The sequence below is a fragment of the Ylistrum balloti genome, unplaced genomic scaffold (genome assembly GCF_031769215.1).
Source record: "Ylistrum balloti isolate Yb309-2 unplaced genomic scaffold, AGI_CSIRO_Ybal_v1 Utg373490, whole genome shotgun sequence".
Classification (NCBI taxonomy): domain Eukaryota; kingdom Metazoa; phylum Mollusca; class Bivalvia; order Pectinida; family Pectinidae; genus Ylistrum; species Ylistrum balloti.
The window spans coordinates 1-17,703 of NW_026783225.1; the positions used below are offsets into that span (position 1 = coordinate 1).

A 17,703-nucleotide genomic window follows, 5' to 3' on the forward strand; every position below is an offset into this window, starting at 1 on the left:
GTTGGAGGGTGTGTAGCGACGCGTGGGTCACTTCGTGTCGTTTTTCGGAATTTAGTACAACCCTGTCCGAGGAAGCGAGGAACTCTGGGAGAAAAAGTGACGTCACAGCCTCTTCCTTTGGAGGCCAAGATACGATAGGTCGGTATTGAAATTCAGGCAGGGTAATCTGTTAGATTTTTGTGTTGTCAGCGCCCATCTCTTCCCTAAAATGTTATAAAATGGTTTACTAAACATCAGTTGCCACCTACAACCCGATAGGTTTGATTTCCGACCGTGTAATTTGGTATATTTTTCGATTTATGCAGACTTAAGTTTTGGCGGGAACCTCGTGTCGTGATTGAGGGGAACGTTCGCTAGCTGTTGAAATTTTGTTAAATAGTGGATAATTCGAGAATTGGTATTCTCGGGGAGTAGTTTTCTCTCGTTCGGTGAGGCTAATTTTGTGTGCCCCCCTCGCCAAGACGAACGTAGGAGAAGGCGGTAGTGTTGAGTTGGACTTTGTAAATTTGGAGTCGGTCACGTGGCGGAGATTTGTCCGTTCGGCGAGGTTTGAGACTCGCTCCGAGGAACGGTGTCAGATTCCGTGGGCCGAGAGTTAATTTAGCTAGAGAATTTCGACAACCACGACATTGGTTCCTGCCTGGTAGTTAGTTTAGGTAAAAGTTTGTTTATTTCAGGTGGCTTCTGTACATTGTTAGGGTTAATTTAAAACACTCACTGAGCCGGTTAAATGTCTTTCATGCTAAACTTTACTCTTGTAAAATATATAATAAATTGTTGAATCTGTTTAATTCTTCTCGTCATTATTGCCAGTACTTGGTCGAAATTTGTTAGTGAAATCTGCAAGCGAAAGCGGCAGTCGAACCCATTGGGCACTTTTATTATTGTAACAACAGAGGTGACGTCCGCGGGGCGGCCACTAGCGGGTCGCGAGACGTCGTTCGTTACATAAGTATAGATTAACATATAAAGTAATATGTTGATACAAACATTATTGTAAATAGTTGGCTGGATAACCTTCATTCTGGACATCATTCATAACAACCAATGATACACAGCATGGTTCTCACGAGTTTTCTTAGCTGATGAATCAAAGTACATCCAACCATCCACGACGTCATTAACGACGGACACAATCAGTACATGTGCAGTTTAATTCATGATTAGTCTATAGTCTAGCTAATTCCCAATTAGAATGAAAGGCGCTATTCAATTAAAAGTTTGTTTTTTTTATCTTGTTCAATCAACATGGACATGCATGATTCGGTAGAATCAAAATACCTGGAATCATGCTCTTTGTATTGTGTACCGGAAATCGATCTTTATATGAAACCTTTCAAAATTTGAACAACATTCCAGGGATTAATCTAGGCAAATTGTATTATCGGAAAAGGATAGTGTTCCCAAGGGATATGTTTCCTCTGTAAATATCAAAAATAATCCAAAATGTAATGCAAACACAGTAAAATTTCCTCCAAAAAGCGAGAACATATTGTAATGCCGAGTGAAGTGTTAACAGAATAAACAATGTAAGACGTGGTAGCGTCAATTGAGGTATTTAATACTCGTAATACTAAATATAAAGGAAACTAAAACATAGGTTCCCCATGGTACACAACTCCTTACTATCAATTATATGGAAAACAACATAAGCTGGAGTACCTGTGTACGATTACGTCCTTCCCGGCCACTAGACACAGCTAGAGAGAGAGAGACAACTGTTCACCTGTGCACGTGCTCTCGTCACGCCCTAACACACACGATACCGTCTAAATCGTCACTGAGTGGGACATGCACTGCGTACTAAATAGGTCAGTGAGCTAATTACACTAGCATTACACTATTCCCCTCTCTTAAAAAAATTCGTCTCGAATTTCTCTTAAAAAAAAAAAAAAAAACATATTTAACAAAATGAAAAGTTCTCATAGTCTTATTTCCGGATTGAACTGCCAGGTATCCACAGTCTTTGACTTGACCGTCCTTCCGTCCCTCCTATAGGTTGTATACTCCCTCGTCAAGGAGATGCGATAGTGTGACACATCAATGGGGATGATCGGACCCACAGGTGTATCTGGTATTATAGGATTCGTCGGCTGCTCCTCGTCCGAGCTGCTCGAATACTCCGCCTTTTCATTTTCATCGCGACCGATTCGTTCCTTAGACCCTGGACGAACAGACAGCCTATCCGGGACAGGAACCATCTCCCGTTGCCGTTCGCTTTCCCTCGACGATTTGTCCCTAGGAGGCGAGGAACTTTTCCCATGTTCTCTGCTGATATGCCGCAGGAGATCGTCGGCACGAGAAAAGGTCTTGTCACAGAGTGGACACGCTTTCCTAGACCCCTCCTTCTGGTGTTTGGTCCGCTCGTGCCGTCTGATGTTGGACGTCGTGGAGAAATCTTCACCACATTCTCTGCACCTTACCACGCCATCCGAGTTCCTCCTCTTCGCTAGCTTCACAGGGGACCTTGATCGAGACCTACCCATCCTGCAAGCAAAAGGGACAGTAACAGTAAACGTAGTAATCCTTCAGATGTGCCGGTCTTTGACGAGGACGGCTTTTCCTGCCCGCATCCAACAGAGATTCAGATGTTTTCGCGGAAACGTTAACACTATCATTGACATCGACGTGGTCAGGATTGTTCGCGTCGGTCACCGGGACCCTATTCCAATCATGGAGACGATCTGAATTTCGGCTGGATGCGTGCCGACAGGCTTCGAGAGGGAAAGGCTTAAGCCGATTGAAATGGACAACTTTGGGCTTTCCAGGACCTGGATCTGCCCTCACACGATAAGTGACTTCAGACAAACGATTCAAGACAACATGGGGTTTCCAAAATTTCTGAAACTTTGGGCATATGCCTTTTTTCTTATTCGGAGTGAAAAGATAAACACGATCCCCGGGTTGGAATGGTTTATTTATTGTGTTTTTATCATAGTGTCTCTTCTGGACGGAAGCTGATCTACGAAGATACTCCCTTGCAAATCCGTACGCTTCGTTGTACCTTGATTGGATTCTCCTAGCGAATTCGGTCGTTGTCTGAGCCTTAGAGGGAGGTGGAAACATTACGTCGACAGGCAGGTAAATTTCCCTTCCCAAGGTGAGAAAATTTGGTGTAAAACCAGAACTTTCCTGAACGCTCGACCTGTACGCCATCAACACATAGGGTAAATATTCGTCCCAAGTATCTTGATTGTGGTTCTCAATATACGCACTCAGCATCTGCACCAGAGTCCTATTAAACCTCTCCACGAGACCATCTGACTCAGGATGGAAAGGCGTCGTCCTCGTCTTTGCGATACCCAAAACACTGCAAACCTCCTTCATGACTTTTGAGTCGAAGTTCCTGCCCTGGTCAGAATGAAACTCAAGCGGAAGACCAAAACGACAAAAGAACTTTTCTACCAAAACACTGGCTACCGTATTTGCTTCCTGATTTTGGATGGGGAACGCTTCAACCCACTTCGTGAAACAATCCGTTACTACCAGGATGTATCTACTTCCGGTTGCTGTTAACGGCAATGGGCCCAGAATATCTGCAGCGACTCTTTCCATCGGTCCTCCGCTAAGGTAGATATTCATAGGAGATTTCCTCTTGGGAATAGGGTTTTTCTTGGAAGCGCAAACAGGGCATGATGCGATCCACTTTGCGACGTCGGAGGCGAGACCCCTCCAGAAGAATCGATCCCTCACTTTACGGACGGTCTTCTTATAACCCAGATGTCCAGCGGTTTTCGCGTCGTGCAGTTCCTGAAGAATCGTTTGCCGGAGTGTATAGGGGACCAAATAAAGATCCTTATAACCGGAACCGGATTCATTCTCCCATCTCCTGCAAAGTACCCCATCTATTACGCGTAATTGCTCCCATTGGGCGATATAGCTTTTTAGGTCTGCGGACGCCGCTGGGAAATCTTCAGGCGATGGTTTCCTATCGTTCGTTTTGTGCTCCAGGAGAAAACTTAGCTCACGATCTTCTGATTGAGCTTTCCTGATATCGCCGTCTACGATGTTATTCAACACTGCTCTACAATCTGGCTCTGACGTCATATCGCTCCCCAAAACTTCATTGTAGTTGCTTTCTTCAAGCCCGCACTGCTTACACGGACGTCTTGACAATGCATCTGCATTAGCGTGCCTCTTTCCGGGTCTATGTTCTATTGAAAACTGATATGTGTCCAATGTCTCGATCCAACGGGCTATTTGGCCCTCAGGTTCACGGGTCGATAGCAGCCATCTAAGAGCGGCATGGTCAACGCGAAGCTTGAACTTCCGTCCATAAAGATAATGGCGAAAATGCTTTATGAAAAAAACCACCGCAAGCATCTCTCTTCTCGTCACGCAATATCTCCGTTCAGTTTTAGTGAGCGTTCTACTGGCGTACGCTAACGGGCGTTCGACGGGAGTGCCATCTTGAATCTGAACTTGCGACAGAACTGCTCCAATTCCGGTATTACTAGCGTCGGTATCCAATATAAATGTGCGATCTGGATCTGGATAACCAAGGACCTCTGAATCTGTCAGTTTTTGTTTCAATTTCAAAAAAACCTCATCGTGTTCATCCCTCCATATGAACGGTCGATTTTTCTCTGTCAGTTCGAACAGAGGTCGGGCCATAGTCGAAAACCCCTTGACAAACCGCCGATAGTACGAACAGAACCCGAGGAAACTGCGCAGTTCTTTGACCGTTGCTGGCGTAGGCCATTCCGATATCGCTTTTGTCTTTTCGGGATCAGTGCTAACGCCGGCTTCGGACACCACGTGACCCAAATACTTGACGGAACTCGACAGCAGGTTGCATTTTTTTGGTTTCAATTTAAGATTTGCTCCTCGGAGTCGATCGAATACCTGCCGGAGCCGGTGGATGTGATCCTCAAATGTTTTACCGAAAATGATAACATCATCCAAGTATACTAGGCATATTTCCCAGTGTAAACCTGCGAGTACTCTTTCCATTAGTCTCTCAAAGGTGTTACCGCTATTGGACAAACCGAACGGCATCACATTAAAATGAAAAAGGCCCTTTCTGGTTACGAAAGCGGTTTTTCTTTTATCTGCGTCCTCCATCTGCACTTGCCAATATCCGCTTGTAAGGTCGAGAGTCGAAAACCATTTAGCTCCTGAGAGGCTGTCCAGAGTTTGATCAATTCTCGGCAGTGGGTATGCGTCTTTAATAGTAGCGGCGTTTAGCTTGCGGTAATCGACGCAGAACCTCATCGTTCCGTCTTTCTTTTGCACTAGTACAATTGGGGAGGCCCATGGACCGTCTGATGGTTCTATGATTTTATTTTGTAGCATCGACTCTACTTGCCGGTCAGCTTCTGCTTGTAAGTGCATCGGCGCTCGTCTCAGCGATTGCTTTATTGGATTCTGGTTACCCGTTTCAATACGATGTTTGACAACTCCGGTTTTACCTATATCTGTGTTAGATTTCGAGAACACGTCATCGTACTCACTCAAGAGCTTCTTAACCTCTGTTAACTGGTCTACGGACAGCTTATTTCTGCAACCTTTTATCATTGGTCCTAAGTGCGGGGATATCGGAATATCAGCCGAAGTACTAGCTACTGATGCTACCAAATCCGGTTCGCGTTTCAGCTTCGCGGTCTCGGCGTTCCAAACATCTACGATAGGTTCTGCTTCGGCCGCAACAGTTCCTTTTCGAATCAGTTTGGACTCAGAGCCAAGATTCATAACTCTTAGCGGACTTCGTTCCGACGTTCCGTCAATGATAACCTTACAAACCATAAGATTATGTTTCTGGACGAAAGTGCTTATCGGTTCAACAATCATTGATTGCCTCGACGACTCCTCAGGCTGAACAGGTAGTATAATCTCATGACCTGGTTGAACTAGAACATCTTCGACGACCCTGACTTTGACGTTTCGGGTTTCCAAATCTACCCTTGTCTCCGGGTAGTTGGGACCCTCTCCACACACATTAGATTCAGGTGGTAGACGCAAAACGGAGGAATGAACATCAACAGTGCATCTATGAGATTTGAGGAAATCAAATCCCAACAATCCGTCGTAATTGATCTCCGCAACTAAGAATGGGTGCGCATAGCTGTTTCCGCCCATGATGATTTCTAGATTAACGATTCCTTCCGTTCTGAGTTTATGCCCTGTGACTCCCTTCGTATTCCACGGAACACTTCCCGGATTGGGGATCTTATGACGGATCCGCTCGTAAATCTTTGTAGATAAGATAGACACACTAGCTCCCGTGTCCACTAAGAAATCCACTCCCAAACCGTGAACCGTGCATGGAACAAAACACCCGTCATAATACTCTTCCCACGAATTGGGTCCTAAATAAGGTGCGATTGGTTGACCCTTCCCGATCACACCTAGAAGTTTTCCGATTCTTTCTTCTGTTTACGTTCCCTTCTTTCCTCCTTGCAATCTCTGCTGATATGCCCTCTTTTATTACAATTAAAGCATCTCCTCCCGGCAAACTTAGGCTTGTCCTCACGTCGCTCCTTTAATAACGTCTTTAGTTCCTGGAACCGAGTCCGAAGCTCTTGAATTTCTTCCTCTAAACGCCGATCTACGTGATCTCCTTTCGTCCCGGATCTCGTTTCAACATCCAGATCTGCAGGTCGAATCACTCTATCAGCCTTAGAATAATTTCGCTGTTTTTCTGCCTTTTTTATAGAATCAAACTGTATTGCTCTTTGCGTGACATCTTCTAGACTCTTGCAATCGGCTTGTAAAACGTAGAGGCGAATGCTAGGATCTGTTAGCGCGTCAATGAAATGGTCTCTTGCTAGGACGTCGAGAATGTTGTGATCTATTCCCGGATAAGCCTCTAACGCCAATCTCTTTATGGACTGGCTCAGCTCCATTACCGATTCTCCCTCTGTTTGTCTTCTCGCCTTGAGCTGAGCTCTGTACAACTCACTCCTTTTCTGCGGATGAAATCTCCTGTTCAGTGCTGCGACGACTTTCTCATAGTTTTGCATCTCCTCTGCAGACAAGATTCCAATTGTCTGTTGAGCTTGTCCACGGAGACTGACGCACAAATATTCCGCCTTCTGTAGATTGTTCCATTCGTTGATACGGGAACACATCTCAAAATATTTCAGGTAATCCGGTAACGGAGTCGATCCGTTGTAGGTTTCGGGCGTCACTTTTGGTCTTCTATGACTATGTCTGGATTTGATCCCGTGATCCGATCCGGGATCATCATTGTGATCCGATCCGGCTCCGCCGTTATGATCCGATCCGGTCTCAGCCCCCCTTGACCGTTCCAGCTGTGGGTCTGATCTGTTCAAACTCTCCGTATCGTGGCGTCTGATCCGAAATGTGTCCTCCCCAGGGAAAGTGGTTCTCTCTCTACACCTGTTGGAATGTATTTCTGTGTTTTGATCCTTAAAATCCGGCTCGGATTTAATCCGCAGCGCATTTCGAAGATCCTCCTGATCCAGCTCACGTTTGTTCCCTCCATAGTTTTCACCCCTCGAATATGGTATGGATTTCATCCTTCCACTCTGCTTATCTCCGACAGCTTGTTCGAATGATCCGGTGGGTTGGTTCATATGACCTTTCGCCGATCTGATCTTGGGAATGGCTCCATTATCTTTACCCGTCCTCCTCAGTTGTCCATCCCGCCATAGTCCGTAATCCGGCGCGGATCTGTACCGATCTGGAGATACCTTCTCTCGTTTGATCTTCTGCCGTGGTGTAGGTTGTGAAAAATCTGTTGACTTGATACAATCGTCGGCGGATTCGTGATTGACGTCCTCACCTTCCTCAACCACTCTACTTTCTTCCTGATCCGTAAGTTGATCTGTTATCCAGCTGTGCATATCCGGATTGTGCCGGCGTAAATCCTCGTGTGCCCTTTGTGTTTCCATGGCTAGCTCTTCCCGCAGTTTACAGATCTCCTCGCTTATACGGCTTTGGACACCAGTCATTGATTCTGATGACGGCATGTTCAAAACGGTACGTCGTTCCTGGGCCAGTGCATGTCCCATACGCTGTCCCGCTGGAGATTTCAACTGTCGGTCACTATCTGGGTACGAGTGTAGTTTTTTCCGTCGTGTTACGTTTGCATCATCCATAACACAGCGTGATATATCACAAACTACAACGAACTTATGGGTATAGATTGATATAAGCCAAAATCCCACCGCTGCCACCAATGTAATGCCGAGTGAAGTGTTAACAGAATAAACAATGTAAGACGTGGTAGCGTCAATTGAGGTATTTAATACTCGTAATACTAAATATAAAGGAAACTAAAACATAGGTTCCCCATGGTACACAACTCCTTACTATCAATTATATGGAAAACAACATAAGCTGGAGTACCTGTGTACGATTACGTCCTTCCCGGCCACTAGACACAGCTAGAGAGAGAGAGACAACTGTTCACCTGTGCACGTGCTCTCGTCACGCCCTAACACACACGATACCGTCTAAATCGTCACTGAGTGGGACATGCACTGCGTACTAAATAGGTCAGTGAGCTAATTACACTAGCATTACAATATTTTCAAGCCATGTTATCATGAAAAAGAAATACTAATCTAACCTCAACATTTCAATAGTGTAAGGTGGATGTATGCCACATATTTTTACCCTATCCCTTGTTTGAATTCTGACCATAAGGTCTGTCCATTTCTCGAAATAGGCCATAAATTCCCCTGTCTCTACAATAGGTGTTATTCCCCGGATTCTAAATTAGCCTATATATACACAATGTATCGACAACAACCAATAAACAAATAGCTGAAAATTTTAGTGAAGAACTTCCGTAACAGGAATAAGAAAACGTGATTGATTATCTGACACAGAACGAAAGAACAAGGATCTAGGATGTAGGAACTAAATATGACAGATGACGTGTTATGGATTAATGTCCGTGTATGAAACTCGCATAATGAGAAGTCATCATCCGTGACGGACAAGCTCGTACAACCTGATTCAATTACAGATCATACATTAATGAACGGGAAGTATTGGAGTGACAAATAAAGATCTGTATTTCAATCAGACTGAAGCTCGTAACACAGGATTTCATAAAATGCATGGTTGATGAAAATTATGGAAAGTTTTACAGTCGTCATAGTGATCTCATTGAGAAATCTTTGTGCGATAGAAGATGGACGAGTTTGATACTCGTTAGTTTGTCTGTTGGATCCGTTTTTATATACCTTGTTCTTATTTGAGAACGTGGCATTACTAACTTGGATTTACCAAAATTTACATAGCCGGTGTTGTTGATGAAGCAGAAGACGTGTTCGCTTCCGGAATACCTGGTCTTATTCTCCTTGTACTTTTTTCAGAAGTCTCTGTTATTCATATTTTGCCCCACTCTTATTGAATCTGAGTTTGGATGATAATGATATTGACACGTCTCTAAAAATGCCACTAAAATACTTGTTTCGTAGGGTATTTAAACTTGTACTGAAAAAGAAGGGCATTTTTGTGATTTACTAACAACTGCCACTTACATCACCGAGGAATATGACGATAAGACCAGCAGTTCCGGACTAGTATGTATCTTTTACATATCAATAATACTGCTGGCCTTATTTATGGATGTAAAATGACCCCCACCCACTTCTAAGAAAGAGGAGGTAATTATGAAGAATCACATAGGATTATGATATAAGGTCGACATTCAAGTACGTCAGACTGGTGATAAAAATTCATTACATTTTACCAAACGGCGTTATTTTACATCTATAGTATTTGCGATATATCAACGTCGTGAATGTCGAACTATTTTACAATGCAAATAACGTGTGGTGGAAAAAGACGGAATCAAAAGTGATTTTTGAATATATGCTGAACAGTTGTGATATTTCACTCCCGAAAAATCACTAATTTGTAAATCAGTTCCGTGTCAATAACTACTGGACGAAAATATCCCTCGGAAAGCCCGTAATGAGCATTGCTGTACTATGCAATGTTATACAGAACATCTTCCAATTCGAACTTTATTTCATATCCCACTTTAATGAGGATACAGTCAAGAGCTCACACATTTGTACTTATATATTTATATGTAGGGAGATCCTGAGTGTCTAAAGGAAAATCTTCTATTAAAATGACAATTCATTATATACCATGACTATTTATATTCTATATTCCCTCCCATGAACGCAGAGTACTTATTTTCTCACAATATTTTTCAGTTAACCAAAGCTCACATTTTAGACGTTTGTGTACGCCGCCCCGGCCCATGCACCACTTGGCTCATCGTCATTGAGTGTAGTTCCAGGTAAACCACAGGGTTCTCAGTTTGGGTTTTACTGGTACGTCTATCGAAATAACTGATTAATGCACTGATATAAAAAATAATAAAATGGGTTTTTTTTCAAATTCAATTTATATTATTGATCTGAATTGTAACACTCTGATTTGTATCAGATCAGTGAAGGTGGTTACTTTGTTTGTGATTTTAAATATGGATATTTATGCTATCACTGATTCAAATTCTGAATAGCTCCGACATGATATGACGTGTTGCCTCTATGTAGGCTACAACAGATACCTATTCAACTATGACTATAGGGGTCTCGGAGTACCTGCTTACGCTGCTAATGATACTGACCAAGTCTGATAAAATCACTCGTCCATGAATGGGTCCATCCTATCTATGCGTGCACGTGCTCACAACTCGATAAACGATAAGGGGACGTAACCCATGTATCCTGTATAATTCGCAGCATATCAGCCGAATGAAGGAAAACGTTAACACTTCAAATCTGATACAACAGTATAGTCTCATCTTTAATTTTTTAAACGTTGGCAATAAATGTCTTGTTTCAGTACCTTGTATACATAAATAATATATATAAAAAGTAATATATCCTATTTTCAGAGTTAAGGATCGTACACAAGACATTAGCCAGAGAATTTCATTATTCAGAATGAGTGATAAGAAAAACAAATATGTACGTGATGATAATTTTTTTATATTCCTTAAATCTCAAATACATCAATTATTATAAGTTTAACATTCTGTGGCACCTATTAATAAATAGTTAATGGTGCCTTGTTCATTAATCCTTAATTGGCGCCATATTAAATAATCATTTACGGCGCCGTAATAATTAATCAATTATAGAACCATTAATCTAATGGCGCAATGATAACGAACCATTAATTTAATGTCGCAATAACAATGAAACATTAATGGCGCAATGATAATGAATCATTAATCTAATGGCGCAATGATAATGAACCATTAATCTGATTACGCAATGATCACGAACCATTAATTTAATGTCGCAATAACAATGAAACATTAATGGCGCAATGATAATGAATCATTAATCTAATGGCGCAATGATAATGAACCATTAATCTGATTACGCAATGATCACGAACCATTAATTTAATGGCGCAATGACAATGAATCATTAATGGCGCAATGATAATGAATCATTAATTTAATGGCGCAATGATAATGAACCATTAATCTAAGGACGCAATGATAACGAACCATTAATTTAATGGCGCAATTACAATGAATCATTAATGGCGCAATGATAATGAATCATTAATTAAATGGCGCAATGATTATGAATCATTAATTTAATGGCGCAATGATAATAAATCATTGATGGCGCAATGATAATGAATCATTAATTTAAGGACGGTTATGATTATGAATCATTAATTTAATACCGCCATGATAATAAATCATTGATGGCGCAATAATAATGAATCATTAATTTAATGGCGCAATGATATTGAGCCATTAATGGCGTCACGTTCATGTATCAATGATGGCACCATGACCAGTTCATTACGTTTGTCCTCGGTCAAATCGGTTGCATTCTGCCGCGAACGTCTGAATTTTCAAACTTGGAAATGTTTGTGCTGGATAACAAACTTGTTTACCAAACCTAAACGAAAATAGTAAACAAACAGCATTATGACATAGCAACAACAGAACAAAGTCTACTTCAGATAAGTTTCTTCAAGATTTTCATTTTGAAAATATTATGATTTTACAATTCTCAAACTCTTTTTTATATGATGCTGATCGCCAAGTAAATAAACGAAGTACTTTAATTTGAAATAAATATGAATCTATTACAAGCCTACCAATTAACACTAAATATAAAAATACAACTTATTTATATTGTGTATAGATTCTTCTTCTCAACTTTCTTACTTGTAGGAGAAATTTGCATTTAAATTGTTTTATCTGGTTTGTGATTGATAGATGTAAAAACAGGTTGTAAATTTCGTTTAAAGAAACCATATTATATGGGATATGATAAAATATGCCAGGTAATATTCCATTTGGATATATCACAATCCTTTGATTTCTGCATAGTCTTGCATTAATAAAAAAAGCTCTCAAACATTCATTCACACTGATATAAAATGTTGGTGATAAAAACCTCCGGCAAATGACGGAATGTTATGAGATTTATTCTTCGTTGCTAATTCCTAAAATCAACAATATGACTTAACAATTTTAAAACAATATAGGTCACATGACACCACACTATACCAATCGGGTCCCATTAACAATGATATTCGGTTCTTCGTATGTAACAAAGGTTTCGTATGTTTAAAATTTCAAAAATTATGTATCAGAGAAACAGTATCTATCCAATTTTCAATTAAATATTATTCGATGGTTCTGATTGGACAAATTTTGATCTGAGGCAAACTATATACATTGTAATCAATTTGATCAATTAACATCCATATCAACATTTGATCACATCTTTCTCTGACTATAAATAACCTCACACAGGTCAACTTTGATCGGTTCAAACAGTCCATGATCAATGAAACCCAAAAAGTAAATAAAGGGAGGTTATCAAGTAAATTTTCAAAAATAACCTTGAAATTTCCTTACAAAAATCTTTTCGTATATCAAAATTTACAAATAGGTATGATAAGTATAATATCTTGATATTTGGTTTCAAAAACCGATGCATATTCATCCAACAATTTCCTTAAATATAAAAACACAACTGGCAAGAAAACGTCCTATTAAATATTTCTTGTGTATGATAAATGCATTCCAGATTACAATAAAGCACTTGTTTATGCGGATCAAAAACGCTCTGAGAATAGGAATAAACAAATTCTCTATACTTTCTATGCTACTAATTTGTATACACAGACTTTTACAACAATCTTTGTAACAAAATTATGTCCCTTGAGTAAAGGCATCAGTCTTTGAATAAATACTTCCAACATGTATACACCAAATATTTTTATCTCTATGAATAACATGCTATGGAAAAAACTTGTCTAAAATTATCGCCTTAGTCAGAACTAATACCTTAATAAATTCTCAAAGAAAGTACTTGTGTACAATGAAATTTCCTGATGAAAGGAAGATAAAGACAATGAAGTACAAAGTAAAAAACTACCGATAAATATTAAGGATCAACTCGAGCAGAACATGAAATCTTCAAAACAAAGTCATTTCTGAAGAAAACATTGTTAAGTGTTCCCAGTATGGTTGTTTTAACAAGCATGATATTTCTTTATCATAAGGGCATGTAACAATGTTTGTGGAGGAGGGGCTGTTGCAATGTTATACACTAGCCCCCTCCTCCAGAAACACTATAACACATACTGTATTTCACACTGGTTTGTTCTAAACAGTGCTATTTTAAATACCCGGTAGGCCGGTAATCTGTCCTCTTGTATGAGTAACATAACCTTTTTGCAGTTTGTGATTAACATTATTTTGATATCATATGAAAAACAACATCATATAACTGACAATCAAATGAAAATATTGTAAGTAAAAAATCTACAAAATTAGGGACTACTCAGTCACTTTAACATAAACTAGTTTACAAATAAGCAGTAATTAAAGCTGTATATTATAAATACAGACCAATCCTTACATACATACAGCCCACAGCACTTTGTGTTGAATCTCAAACTCCAAATGTTCTCTTTATACCAACTTATTACAAGTTCACAGCCAATAGTGATTCCCCCGTGGAACACGACTTGTCGCCATGCCAGTAGACAGAAAAACTGTAGAGAAATTCTATAATTTACTGTAAAAATACTTATTTTAGTAGTAATCTTATTTTAGAGCTTTCCACAGTGGAAGTAACACACTAAAATTAGATAGCACCTAATTAACTACATTAATATGGATAGTGTTACCTGCTGAAGCCGCATCACACAAATTCTGACAATAACTGCATCTTCATCAAAAATGTTCTACATGTATCTACCTTACCTATAATCATCTTCCTGGACGGATAGATATCTCTGATATATATAATAATGATACAAACACCAGTTAATATCCTACAATTCATGACTTCCTAGTTCATCATTGTGCTAGATTGGTTCTTTATGAATCTCAAAATTATCAGTGTTATCCTAACATTTTTATTACGTCTTTTCCCTCGTCTGAATTACATTGTTATCTTTTCAATATTTGATCAGATTTGGACAAACAAATTCTGGCAACCACTTTCTCTATAAATATGTCATCATACCAAACAAGATCAATTGTCAAGGTCATCCAGAGGTTGTAGCCAAGGGACTTCACTCCTCCCATCTCCATGGTCTTTCAGGGGAGTAAGCAACTTTCTTCCTCAAGGTCATTCTGGAATAGTACCCAAGTAAACTGCCTCCCCTGCCCTAAGGTCATTCTAGGGTAAATGAAGGGTAGTAACCATGGAAACACCTCACGATCTTGTAGGAGTATAGCCCCAGTAAATTCACCCAGTCCTGTATTCATATGTGTTTCAAATTCTGATCTAGAAACTGAAATGCTTTGTTCTTTATATGGAATTCATTGATCAAACCATAAATGTTTCAGGAAAGTACTTTGAAAAATAAAGAAGAACCATGATTACTTTTAGACAGTATCAAACAGTAATACAAAATCCTGTAGCATATCTAACAGAAATCTTTGTACACCTGCCTAATCTGATCCATGGATGTAAAGCAGCTGAATAACTCTACTCCAAAAATCTGTCCAATCTGTGTTTATAAAAGAATTATTGTTATCAGGTAGATATTTATAGTATGGAAAGATTGATAGAATCACGACCATTTCTGCCAATATTTTGAAATGAGCAATAATGACGTCAGAGTTTGAGTAGCTCCCACTTGAGACCTGATAGTTGATAAATAACCTTCTGGCAGGAATTTTATTCTGTACTAAATGTTGATTTCACGGACTGGTTCTTCACCCTCCAGCATCACCTTGTCCCGAGGTGGAGATCCTTGTGAAGGTGACCTTGTCTGCTGGGCAAAAGATCGGTCATACCCCGGGATGGGATTTCCAAGGGAATACCCAGGGGAGGAGGGATTCCTTTGAGAATACCCAGGAGAGGTTGGATTCCGCTGAGAATACCCAGGAGAGGTCGGATTTCCTGGGGAATACCCAGGAGAGGTCGGATTCCGCTGAGAATACCCTGGTTGTGGGTGATCCTCTCTTGTCGGTGTACGTCTCTCTGGATGTCTGTTCCTGCCATCAGCGTTAAAGTCTAACTTTACTGGACGTCGGTTATTATACCTATCATCAGATCGAGGCTGTATTTCAGGATTGGTGTGAGGCTGAATGTCTGTGTTATACCTATCATCTGGCCGTGAATGGGTGTCCGTATTGTAGCGATCGTCAGATCGAGACTGTGGTGTGTACCTTACAACTGGCTGTCTGTCTGGATTGTAACGGTCTTTAGAGCGTGGATCAGAGTTACTGGGTGTCTTTGGTATAATGTCAGGTTTGCTTCGATCACTAGTTTGAACATTTGGTCTATATTTATCATCAGATCTTTGTTGGATATCTTCAATATAGCGATCATAAGATGGAGGTTTATCATTTTGATGATTACTGCGTGGTGCTGTCTTGGATTGTTTGGGCTCTGAACGCTGTGCACCATTTGGCTTTAGTTGAATAGAATTACCATCATTGTGGGTAGGATTATCTGGTTGATAAGCGGGTCCATAGTCAGGTGTAAGACCTGGGTTCATTTCCTGATAGAGGGAGCCACTTGTATTGGAATCCTGACTACTCTCTGTATATGGGTGTTCTGTATCTAGTCTGGGACTCGTACTGTGAGATCTACCAGTGATACGGGGGTCTAGGTACTTTATATATCCAACAATGTTTGGAGGGGTTTTAGTTCTGACAGATTCTCCCGAAATAACCGACTGATCTTCAGGAGTCAGGTCAATGTGTTCTGAATCCTGTCTACTGTAACCTCGTTTTGAACTATCCCCATCACCAAACCCATCATCTATATCACCGTCTCTGAATCCAGAATTATCATATTCAAATGAGATATGTTCAGAGGAAATGATTTTTTTGTTATCTTTGTCTGTGTCCTTGGAAGCTGAATCCTTGTTCTGACGTGTTCTACGACCTGATATCCTGCGAAAACTACGTCGGACAAAGTCTCTGGCTATGGCTGAAAAAAAGAGAAAAGTATATTTTCTTAACATGATGTAACAATTTCAACAATTTTCGATTCTATACTTATTCTAATGATTGCAAACATGGAATATTATCACATAAAAATTCCACACAAATATTTCCTACTGGCAGTTAGCAATGTCCATCTCTCAAGATTTCATCCAAGATTCTAGTCATGGATTCGTTACAATCTTCTGATGCTGTTATCAGCTTTTTACAACCCTTCGTAAATTACATCATCCAGCCAAATCTCAGACAGATAGAAGACAGAAAATATCAGTCTCTCGTACGTCAAACCAAATCTCAGACAACTAAAGATAGAAAATATAGGCCTCTTATTGGTCAAACCAAATCTCAGACTACTAAGACAGAAAATATCTTTCTCTCATTGGTCAAAACAAATCTCAAACAGCTATAAGACAAAAATATAGGTCTCTCATTGGTCAAACCAAATCTCAGACTACTAAAGATAGAAAATATAGGTCTCTCATTGGTCAAACCAAATCTCAGACTACTAAAGATAGAAAATATAGGTCTCTCATTGGTCAAACCAAATCTCAGACAACGTAAGATAGAAAATATAGGTCTCTCATTGGTCAAACCAAATCTCCGACAACTAAAGATAGAAAATATAGGTCTCTCATTGGTCAAACCAAATCTCAGACAACTAAAGATAGAAAATATAGGTCTCTCATTGGTCAAACCAAATCTCCGACAACTAAAGATAGACAATATAGGTCTCTCATTGGTCAAACCAAATCTCAGACAACTAAAGATAGAAAATATAGGTCTCTCATTCTCAAACCAAATCTCAGACTTCTAAAGATAGAAAATATAGGTCTCTCATTGGTCAAACCAAATCTCAGACTACTAAAGATAGAAAATATAGGTCTCTCATTGGTCAAACCAAATCTCAGACTACTAAAGATAGAAAATATAGGTCTCTCATTCGTCAAACCAAATCTCAGACAACTAAAGATAGAAAATATAGGTCTCTCATTCGTCAAACCAAATTTCCGAAAGATGGAAGACAGAAAATATCGGTCTCTCATAAGTCAAACCAAATCTCAGACTACTAAAGATAGAAAATATAGGTCTCTCATTCGTCAAACCAAATCTCCGAAAGATGGAAGACAGAAAATATAGGTCTCTCATTCGTCAAACCAAATTTCCGAAAGATGGAAGATAGAAAATATAGGTCTCTCATTCGTCAAACCAAATCTCAGACAACTAAAGATAGAAAATATAGGTCTCTCATTCGTCAAACCAAATTTCCGAAAGATGGAAGACAGAAAATATCGGTCTCTCATAAGTCAAAC

The 17,703-nt window shown here is 40.0% G+C and overlaps 1 protein-coding gene across 1 annotated transcript; it reads right to left on the bottom strand.

The window, feature by feature from the left end:
* Window positions 1-15,126: 15,126 nt before the first annotated feature.
* Window positions 15,127-17,694, bottom strand: LOC132564974 (DNA-directed RNA polymerase II subunit RPB1-like). The gene is made up of 2 exons (XM_060229579.1): window positions 17,652-17,694; window positions 15,127-16,379 (listed from the first exon to the last, which is right to left on the bottom strand). The coding sequence occupies exons 1-2, from the start codon at window positions 17,692-17,694 to the stop codon at window positions 15,127-15,129; spliced, it is 1,296 nt and encodes a 431-aa protein (XP_060085562.1).
* Window positions 17,695-17,703: the final 9 nt, after the last annotated feature.

Excerpts from the sequence above, each read along its gene's own strand:
- LOC132564974 (XM_060229579.1), bottom strand. The coding sequence starts at position 17,694 with ATGAGAGACCGATATTTTCTGTCTTCCATCTTTCGGAAATTTG. Across the intron at positions 16,380-17,651 it reads TTCCATCTTTCGGAAATTTG|CCATAGCCAGAGACTTTGTC; the intron begins GTTTGACGAATG and ends TCTTTTTTTCAG.